Consider the following 25,412-nt stretch of genomic DNA (forward strand, 5'->3'; position numbering starts at 1 on the left):
GCCCGGTTTGAAGCCTGGTCAAACGTGTGTCCCCCCCCTCACTTCCAGACATTAGAAATTGTTACATTCACCGCAAAATGTTTATAAACGAACATTAAACGGAGCATATTCTTGGTTCTTTCGGTAAAGTCACGTAGAAGGGAAATAAAATAATAAAAATAAACATAATAAATACAATTCTCACAACGTTTCGGCCACAACGCAAGCAGCCGTCCTCAGGTGAAGAACAGGTCTGTCGGAAAGACAGGTGAAGAACAACCTGAGGACGGCTGCTTGCGTTGTGGCCGAAACGTCGTGAGAATTGTATTTTATTAGGTTTTATTTTTTATTATTTTATTTCCCTTCTACGTGACTTTACCGAAAGAACCAAGAAGATGAATCCCTGCAGTCACGAAAGCTTTAAATCGAAATAAAACAGAGCAATTTCGGCGCAAATAAAGTGAAGGCGGCGGTGGTGGTGGTTTACCTCCCACTAACGGATATATTTGTAGAGGTGACGTGAAGGCAATAAGCAAACTTAGCAAAGGCTCGGGGAGGCTTAAAGAGCCCCCCCCCCAGTTTCGTGATGTGGGTGCCTCGAATCTCGGCGCAACTTAATCCTAAATACATTAAAATCCGTAAAAGGTGCCAGGTTGATGCCAACGGTGAATGTCTCGTCTAGATCTTGCTCTTTCTCTTCTAACCACATCTCCTTGTCCAAGTTCCACGGACAGTGCCGGATTATGCTAGTAGCAAAAGTAGCTACATATGTAGCTACGGGCCCAGCGCTAGAAATGCTTTCAAGCTATCAATTTCGGTTCAGTGATTCTGCACTTGCTCTATTAATAGAGTACTATAATGAACGACTGCGTGTTTAAGGTGAGCGATTTTCGACCTGATCTTCACCTGAGGACGGCTGCTTGCGTTGTGGCCGAAACGTCGTGAGAATTATTAAATTGTTTTATTTGTATTATTTTATTATTTTCCTTCTACGTGACTTACGAAAGACCAAGATGGTGAGCGATTTTGTCGTATTATCCGGCTGTATAGCAAATGCAAAAATACAATTACTTTATTATGCAAGTTACACATTTGTGTATTAATGTTTTTTTTTTATTTAGGGCCCCTTTATAGCATATGCTACAGGCCCCCCCCCCCCCACTAGTTTAATCCGGCACTGCCCACAGTGTCTTCTCTCGTCGCACTATCTTGTCTTGCGTTTACATTCCTCTATCGCGCCACCAATCTCCGCGCCGACATCGCTTTTCGTCGCCGCAGCTCTGAATCTCCGTTTTTTTTGTTCGCCGCCGTTTTCAAAATGCTTTGGGTAGTCTTGCAATATTCCTCGAGTAGCATGCTGGTCATCGTTCTCTGCAATGTCGTCTTGCTCTATTTAAGACCGGAAGCAGGTGGATTGCTTCACTCTTCTGGCAAAATCGCCCGTGATGCTGGTCAATGTCGTCACCAGCGAATCTCTGCCATGGCAAGGTGACATGGCCGTTTGCGCCATTTCCGATGGAACGCCGCGCTGTGTTGCACTGCATGGTCCCACCACCCACGATGTTGGACAAACGATTGCAGGGTATTTTTTCGCATCTGCGTTTCTCCTCACCTCTATCCCCCCCCCCCCCCCCCAAGAAAGGGGTTGAATGTTTTAGCTTCATATACACGGCGTCATCCTGCGTGCAAATTGCATCTCCCAGTTGCCATGGAGCAACGAGGCGCGGCACTTATACAGTGGTACCAACGGGTGCCTAAGCTCTGCAGTCCTCTATATATATTAAAGACTTTTTTATTTTGTTTACGAGCATTTTGGGAAGGAAACCTGCCAGGAGCACCCCATGAAAACGCACACTTTTTTACGGGGGGGGGGGGGGGTGGTGGCAATGCTACAATTCCATTCTTTGCAGAACCACCTTTTTCATATCATGTCTATTGTGCTTTATAAGATAACTTTAAAAACTTTAAATACACGAGTAGCAGGCTCCGCACCGAGTCGGTAGCCGGTAGGTGCGTAGGCTTGGGTACAACTAGCTGGGCCTGTGGCCGCCTCCGTGGCACTTTGTCGGATTCGATGCTTTTTCAACGGTTTTGCTTAACTTGATTCTTCTGTTTGTCGTGGTCAAATCTTGTAATCAAAATTTCCCGTTGTCCAATCAATTCCACATTTTGCACACGTACTCCGATGCGGTGACCATGCATGCCTGTATCAAAATCGGCATCGATTAAATCGCTACTTTTTAAAGCAATTAACATTTTGTGTGGACGCCTTATTATTTCTATATATTTGTATAGGTCAAAAACGCCGCGGTCGCTAAACTGTGGAATCGGCTCGCACAAAACGCAGGCGCCACGTGTCTCAGGCGCCATTTGACGTACTTCTCGACCGCGAGTTAAACTAAGTTGTTAATAAAACCGTTGTTTAAAAAAAAAATATTTTCAAGGAGTTTATTATTCCCTTAAAATCGACCCAGGGAAGTTCAACTTCCATAGGCCTTGCCCTTGACTCTTTAGGCCCTCACCTCCTGCCTCTGTATATCCCCCACCCCTAGATTTGGCCCTGTTGTTGTATCTTCCCTATTTTGTCTCTGTGCCTTTCCTTTTTAGGGAACGCGCCATTTTATGTTTAGGCACCAATCCTGTGGCCAAGGGGGTATTGGGCTGGTTTGGGTTGTGGTAGGGGTTGTGCAATTGAGCGGCGGGGGGGGGGGGGTGGGGGAAGTGTGCGTGTGCAGCAAGCCCAATGACTAATCTTTTTAAGAGCAGCAATATGCTTGTAGACTGCATGTGCAGCAGAGTTATCCGTGTCGACCGGGAGGGGGGGGTGGGGGGGGGTAACCAATGGGAACTGTTTCCCAGTGGCATGCCCGCCTGCCCGCCCACCCGGTCCCCCAACTTTCAAAAATCCCAGAGCAGCAGCTACCACCGCCTCCAAAAGAGGACGAACCTGGGGAAACTCCCCCAGTTCAGGTGGCGTTAAGGTTATTTACAGCCTGAAGTGTGTGTGTGTGTAAAGCGTGTTGTGCATATATACAGGTTCATATAAGTGTGTGCATAATATACATGTCCATGTGCGTACAAGCCTTTACTAGGCCCAAACGGGCCTGGCCTAGTGCAGGCTGTTTTGCGTGCCTCCATCAGGGAAGGGGTGTAAATCCCTTTTTAAAAGGTTTAATGCAACCGTATCCTACTTCTTAAAGTAATTCCAGTAATAATCCCAAGACAGCCTCGCCGAGTCAAGACTCTTTTTCAGGAGGGTCCTGCATTGTGATGTCTGGCCAGTCCCATATTTTTTTTTACCAAGCGTTTGGCATTAATTGGGATTAAGCTGGACCAAACCCACCATGCATTCAAGGGGACAACCATAAACTCCGCACAGATGTAGTCACGAATCCATTGCTGTACTGCCACTTGCAATGGTCCCCCATCCCCACCTAAAAATAAGCCGACCTCGATCCCGGTTTTAACCCACCTCCAGAAATCACACCAATTCTGGAAGAATTAACAGTTGGGCAGGTCAAATTGATGAATACGCTTCCATCGCAGAGGATCGAGTGCTAGTGGTGGTTAACCTGGGCGTTGACGAGAGAATGGTAGGCGCCCTGCCGCGCCAAAAGCTCGGTATGCGTGCCAATCTCGACGACACGGCCCTGCTGGATGACGGCTATGATGTCGGCGTTCTGGATGGTGGAGAGGCGGTGGGCGATGACGATGCAGGTCCGGCCTTCGCGGGCCCGGTCCAGGGCCTGCTGTACGATCTGTTGGGCAACAACGTGCGACGGAGAAGAGAGAAGCATTAGAGTTAAACATATTTTGCTTTAATGGACTCAACTGAACTCTTTACCATTTTAGGACCACCGAGCTGTTCAGCTCTTTCTCCAGAAGCGACGTGGCCACAAATGAAAGGTCAACGAATTGGCTTAGGTGGAACAGCCAAATGCTCTAAAGGCACGCTTCTAAACTGTGGAGGAGGGGAAAAAACTGAATAAAAATCCACGCAACCATGGGGAGAACATGCAAACTCCAAACATACAGGCGTCGGGGTCTGCATCAAACCCACCAAATTCCTGTATATCAGGCGAGGTAGTTAACATCTCGCTACCATGGACAGGTGGGTCGGTGGTAGGGCAAGTTGGTTCGCAAGTGGAAGCGTTGTGAGATCGAGTCCTGGTTTTGGGGTTGACACGAACCATCTCTCTCCAGGTCGATTTAAAATTGGTACCACTTTGTGGGGGGACGTCAACTGTGGTTACCCCTTCGCCACCACCATAAGAATGTGGAACAAAACCCCGTAAACACTGAGAACAAACAACCTTCGCGCAGAAAAATGGCGCCCGAGGGTTGGGAATCGAACCCAGGGCACGTCTGGCATTGAGCCACGAGTGTTACCATTTGCGCGATTTTTTTTTTTTGTAAACGTGTGTGACGATTTCGGCGGGACCCTCACCTTCTCGCTCTCCGTGTCGAGCGCTGACGTGGCCTCGTCCAGCAGCAGGATCTTGGGGTTGCGCACGAGGGCGCGCGCGATGGCGATGCGCTGCTTCTGTCCGCCCGACAGCTGCGCCCCCTTGTCGCCGACGCGCGTGTTGTATTTCTGCAGGTTTAGGCAGAGTTGCAGAGTTAGAACAACTTCCATTTTGGAGGTGTAGTGAGTTCTCAGGGAGACAGATGGCGTAGTTGAGGCACACTCTTTTATTTAACCAAAAGGCGGTAACAACACTTGAAGGGGTAACGGCCCCTTCACCCGTGCTCAATGGGAAACACCCCTAGCACTATTCCCTGACTCTCCTATTCCCAGTGCTAGGGGAGGCTATCTGATCCGGCCCTGGTCAAGCACGGATCCCGGCACCCAGCTAACCAGGCCGTGCTCTTACAAGAGCAGCGGTCCTGGAGCTCTTGGGGCCGCGCCACTGGCTTGCCCTGCTCGGCCCTGACAAGGACAGCGAGCCAGGGGAGTCCCAGGGCCTATTCTGCCGGTCTTCAGTCTTCACTGGTAAAGCTTCTAACACACTGGCTCCGAGCCCTCTGGCTCCCCGCCTTTTATAGGAATCCTCTCCGAGGGGTGGGGCTATGGGGGATCACAGCGCCCCCATGGCCCCCCCAGGGTTAACCGATGCGGACGTGGATGTAGACACCCGTGTGTGGGTGCAGACACCCTTGTGTTTCTGTCCGCCTTTCTCCCCGTAACAACCCCTACAGAGGCAAGGCGTTGTATAATAATAATAATAATAATGACGACATTGAAAGTTTCTGCGGTGGCTCCTGTGGACCTGATGTGATATTTGGGGGGGCCTTGCTGTGTTCGGTTGGGCCCACCCTCGTGATTAGACTCGGTGGCCTTTTGCGGGGAGGTTTTAGCGGTGGGCCCTGCAATGCGGCCGTGGCGCGAAGGCTTACGTCGGGCAGCTCCTCGATGAAGTTGTGGATGTTGGCCGCCTGGGCAGCCGCCAGCATCTCGGCGTGGCTCACGCTGCGCTCGTTGTCCCCGTAGGCGATGTTTTCGCCGATGCTGCAGTCGAAGAGGATGGGCTCCTGCGACACGATACCCATCTGCTGTCGCAGCCAGCTGATCCTCAGAGTGCGCAGCTCCTCACCGTCCAGCAGCTGCACGAAGGGGGTCGGGGGTCGGGGGGGGATGGGGTCGGTGTGCAGACAAGGATGTGTGGTAAGGGTTTGGGGGTTTAAAGTCCCCCCCCCCCCCGCTCCCTTTATACAATGCATGGCAATTCTATGAGAGTATTTGGCTGCTATGAGTTTCCACGTGATTTGAAAGCCACTTCGTTGAGCTATTATCTGTGGCCATGTCGCTTCTGTGTGCCCCTCCCTTTTTTGAAACACGGTCTCGTTTACAAGGTTGTGACAACCTCTGATTTTCTTTTTAATGCACGGTTGGCTACGTACAGTGCCAAAGAAGTTCAGCATTCAAAATCATCATCAGCAGCATAATAACCATCGGTCTCCCCTCCTCTACCCCCTCACTTGCACCGTCTGAAACCGTAATCCTCCTAACCGCCCTTGCTCTAACACCTCGCCCTCCTCCATCCCCTCCACCCGTGACTCTTGCTAACCCTTAAACATCCCTCGCCGTGTACCAGAGGTCGCAACCGGGTACCCGATACCCGTACCCTGCCCAATACCCGGCTACCTGTACCCGGCCAGGTACGGGTACGGGTAGCCGTTTGCGACCCTAGTGCGGCCAGGTATGGGTACGAGTAGGCCACGAGTCACTGGTGAGTAACCGTTTGTCACTCATTTCGGGTAGGGTACGGGTAGGGTACGGGTAGGAAACGGGTACCCATACCCGGCCGAGTACGGGTAAGGAATCAAAACCCGTTTGCGACCTCTGCCGTGTACCTCCATAACTCGCTCGCCCCTAACCTCCATCATAACCCTCCTCCCCATCCCTCGCCTCACCCTCTCGCCCTCAATCTCTGCTCCCCCCTCGCACCTCCCCCCCACCCCCCCCACCACCACTCACCACAACGCCATCGGCGGGGTCGTAGAAGCGCTCGAGGAGCTGCACCGAGGTGCTCTTGCCGCAGCCGCTGCTGCCGACGAGGGCCAGCGTCTGGCCGGGCTCCACGGCGACGCTGAGGCCCTGCAGGACGGGCACGCCGGGACGCGTCGGGTAGCGGAAGCGCACGTCACGGAACTCGACGCGCCCGCGGGCGCCCCCCGGCGGGGCGGACCCGGCCTCGCTGTAGCTGTCGATGGAGGGCACCTGCGCCAGCAGCGCGAAGACTCGCCGCGCCGACATCTGAGCCTTGGCGAAGTCGGGCGCGAAGGAGCTCGTCTGACCCACCGACATCGCCGAGAAGACGATGGCCGAGAAGACCCTGGGGGGGGGGGGGGGGGGCGGGGAAGAGGAAGGTTGTTTGGTGGTTGTGGTGGGGGTTGAAGTGGCGGTCCTAGTAGGAGAAGAGGGAGGTGGATGTGTGGTGTGATGGTGGTCGTGGTGGGGGGTGGGAGTTAAGAGGGAGATGTGTTTGAATGAAAGTCTTGTGTGACCTCATGGGGGTGCTTTTAACGAGTAGCGGCAACCTATAATTATGCTGAAGCCCGGCAAGACGCACAAGGGGTTGGTGGGTGGTCAACGGCACCATGTACTGCCTCTAGTCAACCTAGGGGAGGCCCAGGACCGGTTCGGGTAATCGTCTCCAGCGCTGGTTTGTGGCAGTGCGCAAGTGGCGAAGGCAAGTCGCCAGTGGAGGGGGGGAGTTGAACTCGCAGGAAGACCACGTGATGAGTGGGATTTGGACTCACAGGAAGACGTTCTCGAACGTCATGTACTGGTTGGCGACAAGCCAGGCGCCGAAGCGGAAGGTGACGGCGTAGATGATGTAGAGCATCATCTGGGAGATGCCGTACGTGAGGCCGGAAAGCGGGGCCTGGCGCATGCTCTGCCTGGGAAGGGGGGGGGCGGGGGGGGGAGGGGGGGGCGGGGGGGAGGGGGGGGCGGGGGGGAGGGGGGGGGCAGCAGCGGTGAAGACGACATCAGCAGTGGTGGTGACCTCATGATTAATGGTCATTGCATTGGTGGTGGTCATTGGAGGTGACAGTAGTGATTGTATTGCGAGGATGGGGCTGACAGTGGTGGTTCTGCTCGTGTTCATGGTTGTGACTGTGGGTAGAGGTGGTGGCCGCTGTGAAGACGACATCAGCAGTGGTAGTGACCTCATGATTAACGGTCATTGCATTGGTGGTGGTCATTGGAGGTGACAGTAGTGATTGTATTGCGAGGATGGGGCTGACAGTGGTGGTTCTGCTCGTGTTCATGGTTGTGACTGTGGGTAGAGGTGGTGGCCGCTGTGAAGACGACATCAGCAGTGGTAGTGACCTCATGATTAACGGTCATTGCATTGGTGGTGGTTATTGGAGGTGACAGTAGTGATTGTATTGCGAGGATGGGGCTGACAGTGGTGGTTCTGCTCGTGTTCATGGTTGTGACTGTGGGTAGAGGTGGTGGCCGCTGTGAAGACGACATCAGCAGTGGTAGTGACCTCATGATTAACGGTCATTGCATTGGTGGTGGTCATTGGAGGTGACAGTAGTGATTGTATTGCGAGGATGGGGCTGACAGTGGTGGTTCTGCTCGTGTTCATGGTTGTGACTGTGGGTAGAGGTGGTGGCCGCTGTGAAGACGACATCAGCAGTGGTAGTGACCTCATGATTAACGGTCATTGCATTGGTGGTGGTCATTGGATGTGACAGTAGTGATTGTATTGCGAGGATGGGGCTGACAGTGGTGGTTCTGCTCGTGTTCATGGTTGTGACTGTGGGTAGAGGTGGTGGCCGCTGTGAAGACGACATCAGCAGTGGTAGTGACCTCATGATTAACGGTCATTGCATTGGTGGTGGTCATTGGAGGTGACAGTAGTGATTGTATTGCGAGGATGGGGCTGACAGTGGTGGTTCTGCTCGTGTTCATGGTTGTGACTGTGGGTAGAGGTGGTGGCCGCTGTGAAGACGACATCAGCAGTGGTAGTGACCTCATGATTAACGGTCATTGCATTGGTGGTGGTCATTGGAGGTGACAGTAGTGATTGTATTGCGAGGATGGGGCTGACAGTGGTGGTTCTGCTCGTGTTCATGGTTGTGACTGTGGGTAGAGGTGGTGGCCGGACACTGGTTTTTGTTGTTGTTGTTGTTGTGGTTAATTACTTGTGCACATCCTCCAAGCTGTCTGCAAAGCTCTGGAAGAAGGCATCCTCCCGGCACAGGCCCACCACCGTACGGATGTTCTCCACTGCCTCTGTGCTGATCTGGATGACACACACGCAAAACAAACACAAAGATCCCCCGTGTAGCCTTAGCAGACTTTTGGGGTAGGTGCTGCAAGCGAGTGGCACGCAACGAAGGTTGGCGCAGCGCACGAGGGGAGCGGGTGGCCAGAACCCACACCTCACCGCCTCCCTCGTGCCGATGTTTACACACGGCACTAGGTCGTAATTTGAGGCCGAGCCAACCTAGGGGAGGGCCCAGGAGAGGCTCCAATAATTATCACCCGCTGTGATAATTCCCGCGAGCAAGGATTCCGGTGGATGAGTTCGGAGCGCCAAATGAGACAATAGGCATGCGGCAGAGGTCGCAACCGGGTACCCGATACCCATACCCTACCCGATACCCGGCCGGGTACGGGTACCTGTTTGCGACCCTGGTGCGGCCGGGTATGGGTACGGGTAGGCCGTGAGTCACTGGTGAGTAACTGTTTGTCACTCATTTCCCAACGTCTTGTCTCTTCTCACAATTCAAGTTCCTAGAATCAACCCACCCGCGCCTGCAACATGGCTTCATCCCAGAGGTCGCAATCAGGTACCCGATACCCGTACCCGGCCGGGTACGGGTATGGTACGGGTACGGCCGGGTATGGGTACGGGTACCCATTTGCGACCCTGGTGCGGCCGGGTACGGGTAAGGAATCAAAACCCGTTTGCGACCTCTGGCATGCGGGTGCAAGTGTTGGCCACTCATCTTGTGGTGGTGGTGGTGGCGATGATGGCAGAGGGTGGTAGTGGGGAGCGGTGGCGCAACGGTTAGGGCAACTGCGCTACAGACCACCTGGCGACTCGCATTCGACTCCCGCTCGACCAATAGCGTTGGAGATTATTTGGACCAGTTTAACACGTGTAAGGCTTTCGCGACCAATATTATTCATAATCAACGTTTTTGGGTTTAGATCGCGTTATTTATAAATGTGTCGTAACCCTCCACCACCCGACATGGCCAGTCAGTAAAAAATTAACCCGTAAATCCTTTATATGCGTGGCGGCTAGAGTCCTCTCGTCCTCTGGCTTGAGATGGTTGCCACCTCTGGGTCAGATGATTGTCTGCAGTATTAAACAATTGGTAATTAAATATTTAATTTGTTTTCCCTAATCAGTGTAAAATTTTGGAAGAAAAAAATTCACGAACATTAATTGTCTCGCACAACGAGTCTGTGTGCAAAATGTCAGCTCGATTGGATTACGGGAAGTGGGTTAAAAAACGACCGAAAGATTTGCATGGTCCTAAGCAAGCAAACAAGCACGCAAGCAAGCAAGCAAGCACGCAAACTTAATATAAAGGATTTAAAAAGTGTCACGTTGACAAAAGACAATTAGTTCACCGCTTTAGCCCACCGGTGTGTTGAAGCGTGAAACCACAACATTTACAATTTGAGTAGTACGACGTTTCGCTGGTAATTGCAACCAGCATCATCGGGCAATTCGCCAGAATGGTGAGGCTCTGCTGTGTCTCCCGTTCTTATATAGAGCAGCAGCAGGAGGGTGACGTCATCATTAATTAATGATGACGTCACCCTGCTGCTTATATAGAGCAGCAGCAGCAGGGTGACGTCATCATCAACTCATCAACTCATCAGGTGCAATGATTTGAGGGGGGGGGGGGCGGGTTATTGTAATTATATACTAGATTAGTAATCGGGCAGTTGTTACGATGCGAGTTGTAGATTAGTAATCATTTGGAATGTGTTTTATTGTGATTATGCTACGTTAGTAATCAGGCCTGGGCCCTCCCCTAGGTTTACTCGCCATTAAACGAGTACCTGGGTGCAATGTGGTAACATCGGCACTTGGGATTCAACAACAGTGCCTGGCGTGCGGCGCTGGCCCACCCATCTCCTTGTGTGCCATACCGGCCTGTGTTTGATTCTGCTCACGTACAATGTTATTATTACACCGAGACCTCCTTTAGCAGTGGCAAAATATAGTGATAGGTTTTAACCCTTTAAACTGGTACAAAAACTGACACCTTTATACAAGGCATCATGTTACAGTAAATGCTTACCCCGAGCTCTCAATACTCTGATAGTGCGCTGTTTTTGAGTTGTACGCCTTTTGGCGTCATCTGGTCCAACACCAATGGAGACTAGGCTCTAAGGAAAGCTGTCTCGGGTGTGGACCAATCAACTTCAAGGACATCATCAGAGTTATTTATTTTAGTTTGCAATTTAACTGCTTGTGTTGTGGTTATTGCAAACATGATGTCTTGTATAAAGGTGTCAGTTTTTGTACCAGTTGAAAGGGTAAAAACCTATCACAATGTTATTATTATTGACCTGACCCTATGTTTACATGTCATATTGGGGGGTGTGTGTGGGTGGGTGGGGGATGGAGTGGGCTGCTACCACAACCACCGCTTTGCCCCTCCTCACCCTGCCGGAATTCTCCAGCGCCGTGTGATCCTTGTTAGCGTGGCCGCCCACGGCACGGAAGCGGATGACGGTGGAGATGGCGATGATGGGCATGAGTGCGAGGATGAGCAGGCACAGCTGCCAGCCGAAGACGAACGCGATGATGACCCCCGTCGCCAGGCTGGCGAGCGTCTGCGCAGACAGGCCCAGGCGAGCCCCCGTAGCCTGCACCACAAAAACGCGTTGGCAACTGCGTTAGAACCCTGTAGCTACGTCGTCGGCTGTGTTATAACTCTAATTAACGAGCCAAATGCGTTATAACCCTGTAATAACTAGGTCGTCGGCTGTGTTATAACTTTAATAGACGAGCCAAATGAGTTATAACCCTGTAATAACTAGGTCGTCGGCTGTGTTATAACTCTCATAAACGAGCCAAATGAGTTATAACCCTGTAATAACTAGGTCGTCGGCTGTGTTATAACTCTAATACACGAGCCAAATGAGTTATAACCCTGTAATAACTAGGTCGTCGGCTGTGTTATAACTCTAATACACGAGCCAAATGAGTTATAACCCTGTAATAACTAGGTCGTCGGCTGTGTTATAACTCTAATAGACGAGCCAAATGCGTTATAACCCTGTAATAACTAGGTCGTCGGCTGTGTTATAACTCTAATAGACGAGCCAAATGCGTTATAACCCTGTAATAACTAGGTCGTCGGCTGTGTTATAACCCTGTAATAATGGCATCAACTTTGTTATAAATGTAATAACTACACCTTGTAACAGTGTTATAAATAACAAAGCTACAACCCTGTAATAACCACGTGAACTGTTATGGACCGCAACCATCGACTGTTATAACGGTATTACATTCTCGTTATCCCTGCACCGGGACACATTATATAATCGTACAAACCACATTACAGTGAGGGAAAAAAGTATTTGATCCTCCGCTGATTTTGTACGTTTTCCCACTGACAAAGAAATGATCAGTCTAATTTTAATGGTTGGTTTATTTGAACGGTGAGAGACAGAATAACACTAAAAAAAATCCAGAAAAACGCATGTCAAAAATGTTATGAATTGATTCGAATTTTAATGCTACTGTAGTGACATAAGAAGGGAGGGGCTGCTGGGGGCTCTGAGTTCCCAGGTGGGTCCAGACGCTTAAGCTTCTGGGCGCCAGGCGTTGGGTTCCCAGGCGCTTAAGCCTTTTTGGCGCCGCCAACGGGGGGGGGGGGGGGGGGCTGTGTGTGCTCTGTGGGATGTCTGGTGGCGCACACAGCCCCACCCCTCGTTAGACCAGGCATAAAAGGAGAGCTCCCTGGACGATCAGGGTCCAGTTGTAACTCAAGACCCAAGACCCACGACCAGCCATCTGAAGACCCTGGGATGCTGTGAGAGCCAGCGCTGGGACTCTGGAACTCCCGACTCTACGACCTTGTGAGGGCGAGTTCCGGAGCGTAGCCAGAGTAGTGGATCTAGGTTGTGTAGCTAGGCTGTGTACCTAGGCTGTAACAGAGTATCAGGACTGTTGGAGAGTTGGAGTACTGTTGGAGTGTTGTATTGTAATAAAGAAGTACATCTAAAAGTGTCTCCGGAACCCGTTACACTACCAACAGCTACATTCAAACGGGCACACACCACACACGAACCCGCAGCATCATTAACCGCAACGTAACCGCGACTTAACCGCATTATAACGGCGCCGCTTGGCATTGTCGCCACGACAACATTGCCCGCTGAGCGGCCCCGCGTCTAGACGAAGACGCGAGCGTTCCAAGGCCGCGCTCCGCCACAATGCGCCACTCACCCCCTTGATTTGCGAGGCATCCGTCGCTAGGCGTGTGGTCAGCACCCCCACGGCGTTCTTGTGGTCGTCGAACCAGGAGATGTCCTGCACGCGGAGCGAAGGTAAAGAAACCTGCCACACTCCCCACCCCCCTCTGTGTAGCCTCCAGAATCTGCTGGGGCAAGTGCTGTCGACGAGCTCAAACGATTACCACGATGACAAACATGATGATGATGATGACAACCATGACGATGATGATGATGACAACCATGATGATGATAACCATGACGATGATGACGACGATGATGATAACCATGACGATTATGACAAAAACGATGATGATGATGACAACCATGACGATGATGATGATAACCATGACGACGACGATGATGACGATGACGACCATGACAACGACGCTGATGATGATGATGATGACGACAACGACGATGATGAGAACGACGACGACAATGCTGACAACCATGATAATGATGACTATGACAACCATGATAATGACGACGACGACGACCATGATGATGATGACAACCATGACAACGACGCTGCCGATGATGACGACGACGACACACACCTGTCGCAGTATGGCCTTGAAAAGGCGGCCGCGCACTCGCATGGTGAGAATCTCGCCGGCCTTGCCGAACATGACGCCCTGGGAAAGCCGAGAGACGCACGACACGCTCATGTTGACGCCTCTCAGGGGCTCTACAGGGACGACGCACGTGGAGATGGAGGCCCCTCCCTCTCAGCCATTCGGCCACACCCACTTTGACACTAGCACCACCCACTTCACCACCAGCCCCAAAGAAAACAAAGACCCCCCCCCCCCCAACGTACAGAGACTCCTCCGTTTAAGACGCAGGGGGGCTTTGCGCGACCAGTTAATCAATCGCAAAGGTTTTTTTGGGTTAGATGGCATAAGTAGAATTGTGTCGTGACCCTCCACCACCCGACACAGCCAGTAAAGTTCGTGACGTAAACAAAACGCCAATTAGTGGGGTGGGGGTGGGGGGTCGGGAAATATCCATTTAGGGCCGTCCATAAATGATGTCACGTGATTTGACGATTTTTGACCCCCCCCCCTCAAATATGACATCACAAAGCTCTGCCCCCCCCAAAAAAAAATAAAACATGCTTCAAATCTCTTTAAAGTATTGTCATTGCAGTGCGTATTTAATGTGGCGCTGCACTCTGATGTTGTAGGAGAAAACATTTATTACAAAGTCTAAGTAGAAAGTATCTATATTTATTTAAAGTTGCGTATGACGTCTCATTTCTCACCCCCCCCCCCTCGTCACACCGTCACAAATGTCTGACCCCCCCCCCCAGGTTCGTGACGTCATTTATGGACGTCCCCTTAGGGACGAGCACTGCTGAGCGGGCACGACGTGGGATCTGTGGGTCAGCCTGCCAAGGTGCCCGGGGGGGTGGGGGGTGCAGGGCTCACCTGCAGGAAGTAGGAGACGAAGCTGATGGCGCCCAGGAGCAGGAAGATGAGCGAGTAGGTGATCGTCTTGGTGCTCTTCACCTGTGCGTCTGGTTCGTTAAACACCTGGGTGACGGGACACGGACAAAGGTTTTCCCCGTTTAGCCCAAACGGACTGCTGGGGAAAGTTGTTGTGATGGCGAGCGGAGCCCACGAAGGCCGGCACGTCACACGAGGGGGTGGTGGGGTGGTCAACACCGCCGTGCCCGGCCGCCTTTGTCTCCCCGGTGGCATTGTGTTTTTTTTACTTTTTACACACCACACCAGGTCGAATCGACCTAGGGGGGGGGGGGCGGGAGGCCCAGGACCAGTTTGAGATAATCATTGCCGGGTGTTGACCGTGAGCGGGAAATCGAACTTCGTAGCGCAGCGTAGCCAGCCACTCCACCACCGGTCCCCCCCCTACCACCACCACCACTGCTCCTCTACCGTGTCCACCAGTGTGGCAAACCTCTCCACACACACAGCTCGTTAACCACGTGGGCAAGGGGAGAAAACCCCACGTGTGCAAGGGGGGGGGATTTAAAACATAAAAAAAACTGCTGCACGCAAAGAGGCGGCCAAGTCTCTCTCTCTCTCTCGCATGTTCTGTCTCTCCTTTTTTTTTCACGAATTTGCGTGTCATCCTTGTGCAGGGGCCATGCTAATCTTCTCTGTATCGTTCCAATTTTAGTATATGTACTGCCGGAGCAAGTACTCTCGTTCTCTCTCTCGCTCTCTCTCGTGCTCTCTCGCTCTCTCTCACCCCGATGATTTTGGCAAAAAAGACGGCGAACGCCGGCTGCACCCCGCCGCTCACAATCGCCGCCACGACGCCGATCACCAGGAAGTGCCATTCCGGGCGGTTCATCGCCAAGATCTGGGAGTACTTCACTGTTGGAAGCTCCGCCTCCTACACACACGGACACACGGACAAACACAAAGACACACATGAACACGCAGATTCCCCCGTATAGCCTTAACAAACTGTAAGGGCAAGTGCTGTTAGCGAGCACCAATGAAGGCCGGCACGGCACACGAGGGGGTGGGTGGTCAGCACCACGCCCGGCCGCCTTTGTCTCCCCCAGTGCTGATGTTTTACACACTGCACCAGGTACTCATTTGAGGCCGAGTTGACCTAGGGAAGGGCCCAGGACCGGTTTAGATAATCGTCACCGGGTGTCGGCCGTGAGCGGGAATCGAACTCTGGTCGCCGGGGTTTGTAGCGTGGCGCTAACCACTACTCTACCGCTACACCACAAACAAAGATTCCCGCGTGTAGCCATTGCAGAGCGGTTGGGGCGAGTGATGCGAGCAGCTATGAAGGTTAGCGAGCACCTAACCAGCGGTTGCTCGGGGGCGGGGGCAGCGACATCCCGATGCCGCGGAGGCATTTCACTCGATAGGGGAAATAAATTTCGATGTAAAGCTTTCGTGACTGCAGGGATTCATCTTCTTGGTTCTTTCGGTAAAGTCACGTAGAAGGGAAGTAATAAAATAATAAAAATAAAACATTAAATAATTCTCACGACGTTTCGGCCGTCCTCAGGTGAAGAACAGGTCAGACGCTGTCTTCTCGACAGACCTGCTCTTCACCTGAGGACGGCTGCTTGCCGTTGTGGCCGAAACGTCGTGAGAATTATTTAATTATGTTTTATTTTATTATTTCCCTTCTACGTGTCTTCACCGAAAGAACCAACAAGAGGGGAAATACAATAAAATAAAAAGTCCAAACCTCCTCCTTCTCCAGCTCCTTCTGGCTTTTGGCTTTCTCTCCCTGCTCCGCCTTCCTCTTCTTCTTCCTCCGCCTCTTCTCCGCCCGGCTCATCTTCGCCGTCCTCTGCGACCGTCGAGAGCTCGCGCCGTCACGGAACGACGCCCCCGCCAGCGACGCCGCGTCGCCCGGCGCGCCGTGGTTCGAGTCCTGCCCGGGGTGGAGCGAGCCGGTAGCCACCACCTCGTGGTCGTCCTCCAACACGATATCCTCCTCCTCCTCGTCCTCCACCGCATCATCATTGATCTCGTCGTCGTCCTCGTCCTCCAAGTTTTCTAAATCCGCGGCGCCCTCCTCGTCAGGATCCTGTCCCAGCGTCTGGCCGGAGGACGGAATACATCGCGGTTAAAGCAACTCCGGCCCACGGCTTGGCCACGCAGTGGCACCACTCGTTTGACCGTCGGCTCCAGAGGGATGCTGCGCAAGTTACGCACGACTGTTGAACTTCTTTTGCACCCTACGGAGCCAACCGCGCTCATGCGGAGGTGCGACGACGACGATGATGATGACGATGAGTCGAGCCGGCCCCCATGACCGGCATGCGAATTCGCCGTTTGATTTTGTGAGCTGCTCGCGTCAAAAAGCTGTGCCCACATCCAGACGCCCCAATGATTTGAAGAATGTAAAAAAATTGCCATCAATTATCTGGGAGGCTCCACAGGCAGCACGGTGAACTGGTCTGGCATCTTGAGTCCGCACATGTGACCGTGCACGTGTGTGACGATTATCTGAACCAGTGCTGGGCCTCTCCTAGGTCGACTGGTGCGGTGTGTAAACATCGCCACGACAGAGACAAAGGCGGCCGGGCGTGGTGTTACTCGCTAACAGCACTTGCCCCAACAGTCTTAAAGCTACATGGGGGAATCTTTGTATTTAGTCTTTGCATGCGGCAGTGGTAAGTTTGCACAGTAGGGGGCACAGCTGCTGCATCTGCCAATCATCTCAGTCGAGCCGTCGCACCTGGGGTCTGTCCCGTGTGTGCTTGTGTGTGTGCGTGTCTGTGTGCGTGTGGGTTTGTGTGTGTGTGTGCTGGGTCTGCCCCGTGACCTCCTACCACTGAGCCTTCGACACTTTACGTGCCCTCGGAGTGCACCTAGCCTGGCACAGGCGCCGTGGTGACGTCACTTAGCGGCGAACGGCGGCTACTGCTGCATGCGGTCATACGGTCGGGCGCTCCGCGCTGCATCGGCGTACCCGCGCGCTCCGTGCGGCGGGTGGGGGAGCACCTGCTGGGTGACGAGGAGGTGGTAGATGCCGCGGCGCTCCATAAGCTCTGCGTGCGAGCCCTGTTCCACCACGACGCCGTCGTTGAAGCCGGCGATGACGTCGGCAGTGCGGATCGTCGACAGCCGGTGGGCGATGACGATCGTCGTGCGGCCTTGGCGAGCCTGCAAGCGACGATGGCAGCGGAGAAGGAAAATGTCGAGCGGAGGAGGAGGAGGCAGTGACTCCCTCGCATGAGAGTCCAATCGTGACGGCGGTGGAGAGCGATCCACCACTCGCATGGCGATGTCTAGTGTGCCGCTCGATTGCCAGTCTGTGGTAGTCTGCGACCCTCTACGCGAGTCTGTGATTCTCTACGCGAGTCTGAGTCTCTGTGCTGGTCGAAGGGTCTCTGCGCGAGTCTGTGATTCTCTACGCGAGTCCGAGTCTCTGTGCTGGTCTACGGGTCTCTGTGCGAGTCTGTGATTCTCTACGCGAGTCTGAGTCTCTGTGCTGGTCTACGGGTCTCTGTGCGAGTCTGTGATTCTCTACGCGAGTCCGAGTCTCTGTGCTGGTCGAAGGGTCTCTGTGCGAGTCTGTGATTCTCTACGTGAGTCCGAGTCTCTGTGCTGGTCGAAGGGTCTCTGCGCGAGTCTGTGATTCTCTACGCGAGTCCGAGTCTCTGTGCTGGTCGAAGGGTCTCTGTGCGAGTCTGTGATTCTCTACGCGAGTCCGAGTCTCTGTGCGAGTCTGTGATTCTCTACGCGAGTCCGAGTCTCTGTGCTGGTCTGTGATTCTCTACGCGAGTCCGAGTCTCTGTGCGAGTCTGTGATTCTCTACGCGAGTCCGAGTCTCTGTGCTGGTCGAAGGGTCTCTGCGCGAGTCCGCTCACGGCCGTCGCCCCACTGGCGACCCCCCCCCCCCCCAGACACCAATTGCTTCTTCACACCCACCGCTCGCTCACGCACGCACGCCTCGCTCGCTCGCACACAGAGTTTGTGATAAACTCGGTGCCGCTGTTTCTCCGGCGCCCCCGGAGGGACCGAAGTGAGACCTTGTCGAGGGCGGACTGCACGACGGCCTCGCTCTCCGTGTCGAGCGCCGACGTTGCCTCGTCCAGCAGCAGGATCTTGGGGTTGCGCACGAGGGCGCGCGCGATGGCGATGCGCTGCTTCTGTCCGCCCGACAGCTGCGCCCCGCGCTCGCCCACCATCGTGTTGAATTTCTGGAAGGGCAGGACATGGCGCCAACACGTTACCGCTGGCACCCTCCGTGTGTGTGTGTGCCGTGTGACTGCCACGTGACTACCACGTGACTGCCGCCACCCTCTTGAACATGCGACTACAAATTTGTGTACCACCATGTGACCGTCATCGCCCTCTGTGCCATGTGACTGCCCCCACCCTCTGTAACATGTGACTTCTACAAATTTGTGTACCACCATGTGACCGTCATCACCTTCTGTGCCATGTGACTGCCGCCACCCTCTGTAACATGTGACTACTACAAATTTGTGTACCACCATGTGACCGTCATCACCCTCTGTGCCACGTGACTGCCCGCCACCCTCTGTAACATGTGACTACTACAAATTTGTGTACCACCATGTCACCGTCATCACCCTCTGTGCCACGTGACTGCCCCCACCCTCTGTAACATGCGACTACTACAAATTTGTGTACCACCATGTCACCGTCATCACCCTCTGTGCCACGTGACTGCCCCCACCCTCTGTAACATGTGACTACTACAAATTTGTGCACCATGTGACTGCCGCCACTCTTAAGACCAGACCAGACTTGTATCTCAATGCTGGCCAAAGTATGCGTTACACGAACATAATTCAATACGCGATCGTCATTTGTGTATATAAATGATGATCACAATAATCGACAACCTTTTTCAGATCTTAGCGCAGCACGCAAACCGCTGTCCCTGCTACCCCATTATATAACAAAGACAAAGATCCCCCGTGTAGCCTTCAGAGGCTGTTGGCGCAAGTGCTGTTAGCGAGTCGGCACACGAGGGAGGTGGGTTGCCAACACCACGCCCTTCCACCTTTGTCTCTCTAGTGGCAATGTTTAGACACCGCCCCAGGTACTCATTTGAGGCCGAGTGGACCTAGGGGAGACGCCGAACCGATTAGGATGATCGCCACTGGTGGGTTCGTAGCGCAGCGGGTTAACCGTTGCACTACCACTCCCCACACATACATACACACATATAATAACACCCGTCATTCGCCACTAAGTGGCGGTAACGTCACCACAGCGCTTGTGCCAGGCCATGTGCACGTCAAGGCCACGTGAACTGGCAGGAGGTCACGGTGCCGTGGGTTTACCGCCTGTGCCGCCCTCCCTCTGCCAACATACATACGCACACACCTCACACGCACGCACACACACGCGCAGGTATAATTGTCTCTTACGAGGCAGATCCGAATCTTGAGACCTTGAAAATCTGCACATTTGTAAGCGATACGAGGAGGCGCCGTCGTAGGTACGTTCCCGTCACGGCGTCCGCAAGTCGGGTTGCATTCTTTCAAAGCGACAAAATCGGGCCCCGAGAACCCAACTGCACCCCCCCCCCTCCCACCCCCGCGGCATCTTGATGCTCGTACCAAAAATAAAACGAGAAAAACGCGACTTGGTTCCCAGACGAGTGTTTTTTGTGTCCCACGCGCCGTGCCACACGCCGGCTGTCAAAAACGATTCGTCGGGCAAAGCCCCGCGGAGCTGTCTAGCTCTTCGCCACGCTTGGTAGCTGACTGCAGTGACCGGTATCATCGCCATCGTCACCCATGAAGCTTGGTGGCCTTCATCCAGCAGTAGGTAGACCACGGCTAACGATGGTGGCGGCCTTCATCCAGCAGTAGGTAGACCACGGCTAACGATGGGGGCCTTCATCCAGCAGTAGGTAGATCATGGCTGACGATGGGGGCCTTCATCCAGCAGTAGGTAGATCATGGCTGACGATGGGGGCCTTCATCCAGCAGTAGGTAGATCACGGCTGACGATGGGGGCCTTCATCTAGCAGTAGGTAGACCACGGCTGACGATGGGGGCCTTCATCCAGCAGTAGGTAGATCACGGCTGACGATGGGGGCCTTCATCTAGCAGTAGGTAGACCACGGCTAATGATGGGGGCCTTCATCCAGCAGTAGGTAGACCACGGCTAACGATGGTGGCCTTCATCCAGCAGTAGGTAGACCACGGCTAATGATGGGGGCCTTCATCCAGCAGTAGGTAGACCACGGCTAACGATGGTGGCCTTCATCCAGCACTAGGTAGACCACGGCTAACGATGGGGGCCTTCCTCCAGCAGTAGGTAGACCACGGCTAATGATGGTGGCCTTCATCCAGCAGTAGGTAGACCACGGCTAATGATGGTGGCCTTCATCCAGCAGTAGGTAGACCACGGCTAACGATGGTGGCCTTCATCCAGCAGTAGGTAGACCACGGCTAATGATGGTGGCCTTCATCCAGCAGTAGGTAGACCACGGCTAATGATGGGGGCCTTCATCCAGCAGTAGGTAGACCACGGCTAATGATGGGGGCCTTCATCCAGCAGTAGGTAGACCACGGCTAATGATGGTGGCCTTCATCCAGCAGTAGGTAGACCACGGCTTACGATGGGGGCCTTCATCCAGCAGTAGGTAGACCACGGCTAATGATGGTGGCCTTCATCCAGCAGTAGGTAGACCACGGCAAACGATGGTGGCCTTCATCCAGCAGTAGGTAGACCACGGCTAATGATGGTGGCCTTCATCCAGCAGTAGGTAGACCACAGCTAATGATGGGGGCCTTCATCCAGCAGTAGGTAGACCACGGCTAACGATGGGGGCCTTCATCCAGCAGTAGGTAGACCACGGCTAATGATGGGGGCCTTCATCCAGCAGTAGGTAGACCACGGCTAACGATGGTGGCCTTCATCCAGCAGTAGGTAGACCACGGCTAACGATGGTGGCCTTCATCCAGCAGTAGGTAGACCACGGCTAATGATGGTGGCCTTCATCCAGCAGTAGGTAGACCACGGCTAACGATGGGGGCGGCCTTCATCCAGCACTAGGTAGACCACGGCTGACGATGGGGGCCTTCATCCAGCAGTAGGTAGACCACGGCTAATGATGGTGGCCTTCATCCAGCAGTAGGTAGACCACGGCTAACGATGGTGGCCTTCATCCAGCAGTAGGTAGACCACGGCTAATGATGGTGGCCTTCATCCAGCACTAGGTAGACCACGGCTAATGATGGGGGCGGCCTTCATCCAGCAGTAGGTAGACCACGGCTGTTGATGGGGGCCTTCATCCAGCAGTAGGTAGACCACGGCTAACGATGGGGGCGGCCTTCATCCAGCAGTAGGTAGACCACGGCTGACGATGGGGGCCTTCATCCAGCAGTAGGGAGACCACGGCTGACGATGGTGGCGGCCTTCATGCAGCAGTAGGGAGACCACGGCTGACGATGGTGGCCTTCATCCAGCAGTAGGTAGACCACGGCTAACGATGGGGGCCTTCATCCAGCAGTAGGTAGACCACGGCTAACGATGGGGGCCTTCATCCAGCAGTAGGTAGACCACGGCTAACGATGGTGGCCTTCATCCAGCAGTAGGTAGACCACGGCTAACGATGGGGGCCTTCATCCAGCAGTAGGTAGACCACGGCTAACGATGGTGGCCTTCATCCAGCAGTAGGTAGACCACGGCTAACGATGGGGGCCTTCATCCAGCAGTAGGTAGACCACTGCTGCTGGTGAAGATGTCAAGCATTACGTAAGTTCAGGGACTCGGGCATAATCTGCTACCCCCCCCTATTAAATGTACAGGAATGGGGGGGGGGCATCCGTGCCAAGAATTTTAAGAATCCGTTTATTATAAAACAGAACCTGGTACAGTCGCATTTCAAAGGTAGGGAGAGCCGAGGAGAGCCGCGCGGGTTTTTACTTTTTTGTCTTAAAAGAAACCGGTTCTGCAGCCCCTGCTGCTGCTGCTGTGCTCGGGTTAAATTTAGCACGAGACGGTGGTGGGGGCGGTGGGTGGCCCAGTGGTTGTGGGGGCCGGTGGTGGGGGCGGCGGTGGGTGGCCCAGTGGTTGTGGCGGTGGTGGTGGTTGTGGTGGGTGGCCCAGTGGTTGTGGCGGTGGTGGGGGAGGTGGTGGGTGGCCCAGTGGTTGTGGTGGTGGTGGGTGGCCCAGTGGTTGTGGCAGTGGTGGAAGGTGGTGGATGGCCCAGTGGTTGTGGCGATGGTGGGGGAGGTGGTGGGTGGCCCAGTGGTTGTGGTGGTGGCGGTGGGAGGCCCAGTGGTTGTGACAATGGTGGGGGGCGGTGGTTGTGGCGGTGGTGGCGGTGGTGGTGGCGAGTGGCCCAGTGGTGGAGGCGGGGGGGGGGGGCGTGAGTGGTGGCGCTAGCGGTTAACGCTACGAACCCGGCCACCCGAGTTTGATTCCCGCTCGCGGTGTTGGCATCCCCTCGGTCAACAAATGAGTACCTGGTGCGGTAGTGTGGTTAATCATCACCACTGGGGAGACAAAGGCGGCCAGGCGTGGTGTTCCCAAGCACCCCCCCCCCTCGTGCGCCGTACCGACCTTCGTAGGTGCCACTAGCTCACAGCACTTGCCCCAACAGTCGGCTAAAGGCTCCACGGGGGATCTTTGTCTTTGCTTGGCGTGAGTGTGCCGGGTATCATGTCAAATGTCACAAGCGAGGCGGCTCGGCTCGCCTTACACAAACACAATGGATGTGTAACCGATACAAACACGAGCAAGGAACCTCTGCATCACCCCGTGTGGCCCACACAACACTATGGGGGGGCAAGTGTTTTATTCTTTACGAGGTAAGGACCACTGAGCTGGTCGCCTAGCTCGTTTTCAGCAGCGACCGGCTCTCGCGAAGGATCGCTCGACTGATCGGTGGCTTATCGTGTGGGAATCCAAAGCAGCCGATGACTCGAAAAGCGTGGTCATGTCGACTCTAAATGTGGAGGGGAAAAACGGAAGGAGCCGGACAAAAAATCCACTACACACCGTACCAGGTACTCATTTCAGGCCGAGCCGACCTAGTGGAGGGGAACCCCGTTCAGACACCCGGTTATTGGCCGCGCGAGCGGGAAGTCAACGGGGAAGCAATCTCTTGCCGGGTTCGCGTGCGCTAACCGCTGCACCTCCGCTCTCTCCTCCCCCCTCCCCCCCCCAACCCCCAAGCGATGGACGCGTGCAAATTCACGGTGGAGCGAGGGGGGGTGACGCAATTGCCGCGGCCTCTCTCAGGCGTGGCAGTTGATGTCACCACCATCATCATTATCGGAGGTGGAGGAGGAGGTGGTGGTGGTGTTGGCACAGAAGTCACCCAACGTTTTTGCCGTCAAAGCGATTCGAACAAGTTCCAACCGACACATCCCCGCAAAACACCTTTGATCTCCACACTTTCGGTAAAGTCACGTGGGTAGAAAATAAAATAAATCAATCACGACGTTTCGATTGCAACACAAGCAATCATGGTTACCGAAAGAAGCAAAGAGTATGGATTCCTGCAGTCGCGAAAGCTTCAAACCTTTGCTCACAGCGCTTGGGAACGAGCGCCGACAGTTACGCACCGTAACACAACCCCGGCTCATATTCTTTGGTTCTTTCGGTAAAGTCACGTATAAAGGTAAAATAATAAATTAAATAATAGCATACGACGTTTCGATCACAACACAAGCAATCATCATCAGGTATAATGAAATAGCGACATAAAATCTAACCAGAAAACTATAGGCAGACATATAAGCAGACAGATATCACCAAGATGCATAGAGAGAGCAACACAGGTACAGAGAGGGGTGATCGTCCAAAATTAAGATTGAACCCCGGCCCGCCCCCCACCACCCCAAACAAGCTGGGGGGAGGGCGAGTGGTGAGAAACGAAGCCCCCCCCCCCAAAGCCGGCGAGCGAACCACCACGCCCCGTCACGCCTGACCCAGGAGGCTCAGCAGGTCTGCGAGCCTGACCGGCGCACGCGAGCGGGGCGACCGACCGACTGCTGCCACATGTGACACGGGCGACACAACGCGGGGGGAGGGGGGGAGGGGGGGACGCGGGGGGGGGGGCACCTCGGGCAGGCGCGAGATGAAGTCGAAGGCGTTGGCCTCGTGCGCCGCTCGCTCTACGTCGGCGTCGCTGGCGTCCTGGCGCCCGTGCCGGATGTTCTCGCCGATGGTGGCGGCGAAGAGCACCGGCTCCTGGCTCACGACGCCGATGTGCTCGCGCAGCCAGCGCACGCCCAGCGAGCGCACGTCGCGACCGTCCACCAGCACCTGCGAGGGGGGAAGTTGGGGGGGGGGTGCGGGGGGTGAGTCACGTGGAGAGAGGCGCAGCCCTGCAAGGCCGCCCCGATCAACGCTGCCACTGCTGGTGCCGGACAGGACCACGCCAGCGAGCAAGAGACTTCGCGCCAGCTGACAGGATCACACCAGCTGACAGGACCACACCAGCTGACAGGACCAACCGCTGAACCACCGTTAAACACACACATACACACACGTGCACACACAAAAATACAAAGATCCCCCTGTACAGCCTGTAACAGACTGTAGGGGCAAGTGCTGTCAGCGAGTAGCAGCACCTATGAAGGCCGGCACGGCACACGAGGGGGGTAGGTGGCCAGCACCACGCCCGGCCGTCTTTGTCTCTCCAGTGGCGATGTTTACTACACCGCACCAGGTACTCATTCAAGGCCGAGTCGACCTAGGGCAGGGCCCAGGACCGGCTCAGATAATCGTCACTGGTGTTGGCCGCGAGCGGAAATCGAACCCGGGTCGCCGGGTTCGTAGCGCAGCGCGCTAACCGCTACCACCACCGCTCCCCGACACACGTGCACACGCGCACACGCACGCACCTCGCCAGCGCCGGGGTCGTAGAACCTCTGCAGCAACTGGATGGTGGTGCTCTTGCCGCAGCCACTGCTGCCCACCAGGGCGATCGTCTTGCCGCTCTCCACCTCCAAGTTCAGCCCCTTGAGGATCTGCGGGCCCCACGGTAGCAAACCCTTGAATATGACCTCTCACCGTCCCACGCAATC

General features: G+C 54.4%; 1 protein-coding gene and 1 non-coding gene across 4 annotated transcripts in view; both read right to left on the bottom strand.

The window, feature by feature from the left end:
* Positions 1–2,897: 2,897 nt before the first annotated feature.
* Positions 2,898–25,412, bottom strand: part of LOC133358323 (ATP-dependent translocase ABCB1-like) — a 53,136-nt gene continuing 30,621 nt past the window's right edge. For 2 of the 3 annotated variants that reach the window (XM_061576585.1, XM_061576584.1), the window contains exons 13-28: positions 25,230–25,355; positions 24,445–24,648; positions 18,414–18,584; positions 17,383–17,544; positions 16,118–16,474; positions 15,149–15,295; positions 14,365–14,469; positions 13,492–13,569; positions 12,927–13,010; positions 11,132–11,335; positions 8,641–8,741; positions 7,243–7,383; positions 6,458–6,815; positions 5,377–5,583; positions 4,427–4,573; positions 2,898–3,737 (exon numbers count right to left, since the gene is read on the bottom strand). In XM_061576585.1, coding sequence (XP_061432569.1) covers positions 3,537–3,737; positions 4,427–4,573; positions 5,377–5,583; positions 6,458–6,815; positions 7,243–7,383; positions 8,641–8,741; positions 11,132–11,335; positions 12,927–13,010; positions 13,492–13,569; positions 14,365–14,469; positions 15,149–15,295; positions 16,118–16,474; positions 17,383–17,544; positions 18,414–18,584; positions 24,445–24,648; positions 25,230–25,355 — 2,793 coding nt within the window. In that variant the 3' untranslated portion in view covers positions 2,898–3,536. The remainder of the gene's footprint in view (positions 3,738–4,426; positions 4,574–5,376; positions 5,584–6,457; positions 6,816–7,242; positions 7,384–8,640; positions 8,742–11,131; positions 11,336–12,926; positions 13,011–13,491; positions 13,570–14,364; positions 14,470–15,148; positions 15,296–16,117; positions 16,475–17,382; positions 17,545–18,413; positions 18,585–24,444; positions 24,649–25,229; positions 25,356–25,412) is intronic. The other variant, XM_061576586.1, reaches the window with a different exon arrangement.
* Positions 14,994–15,100, bottom strand: LOC133358424 (U6 spliceosomal RNA). The gene has a single exon (XR_009757067.1). It is a non-coding gene; the product is annotated as a U6 spliceosomal RNA (small nuclear RNA).

This window comes from Lethenteron reissneri, chromosome 61, assembly GCF_015708825.2.
Source record: "Lethenteron reissneri isolate LAM-NWPU_2019-01 chromosome 61, ASM1570882v1, whole genome shotgun sequence".
NCBI classification, from domain to species: Eukaryota; Metazoa; Chordata; class Hyperoartia; order Petromyzontiformes; family Petromyzontidae; genus Lethenteron; species Lethenteron reissneri.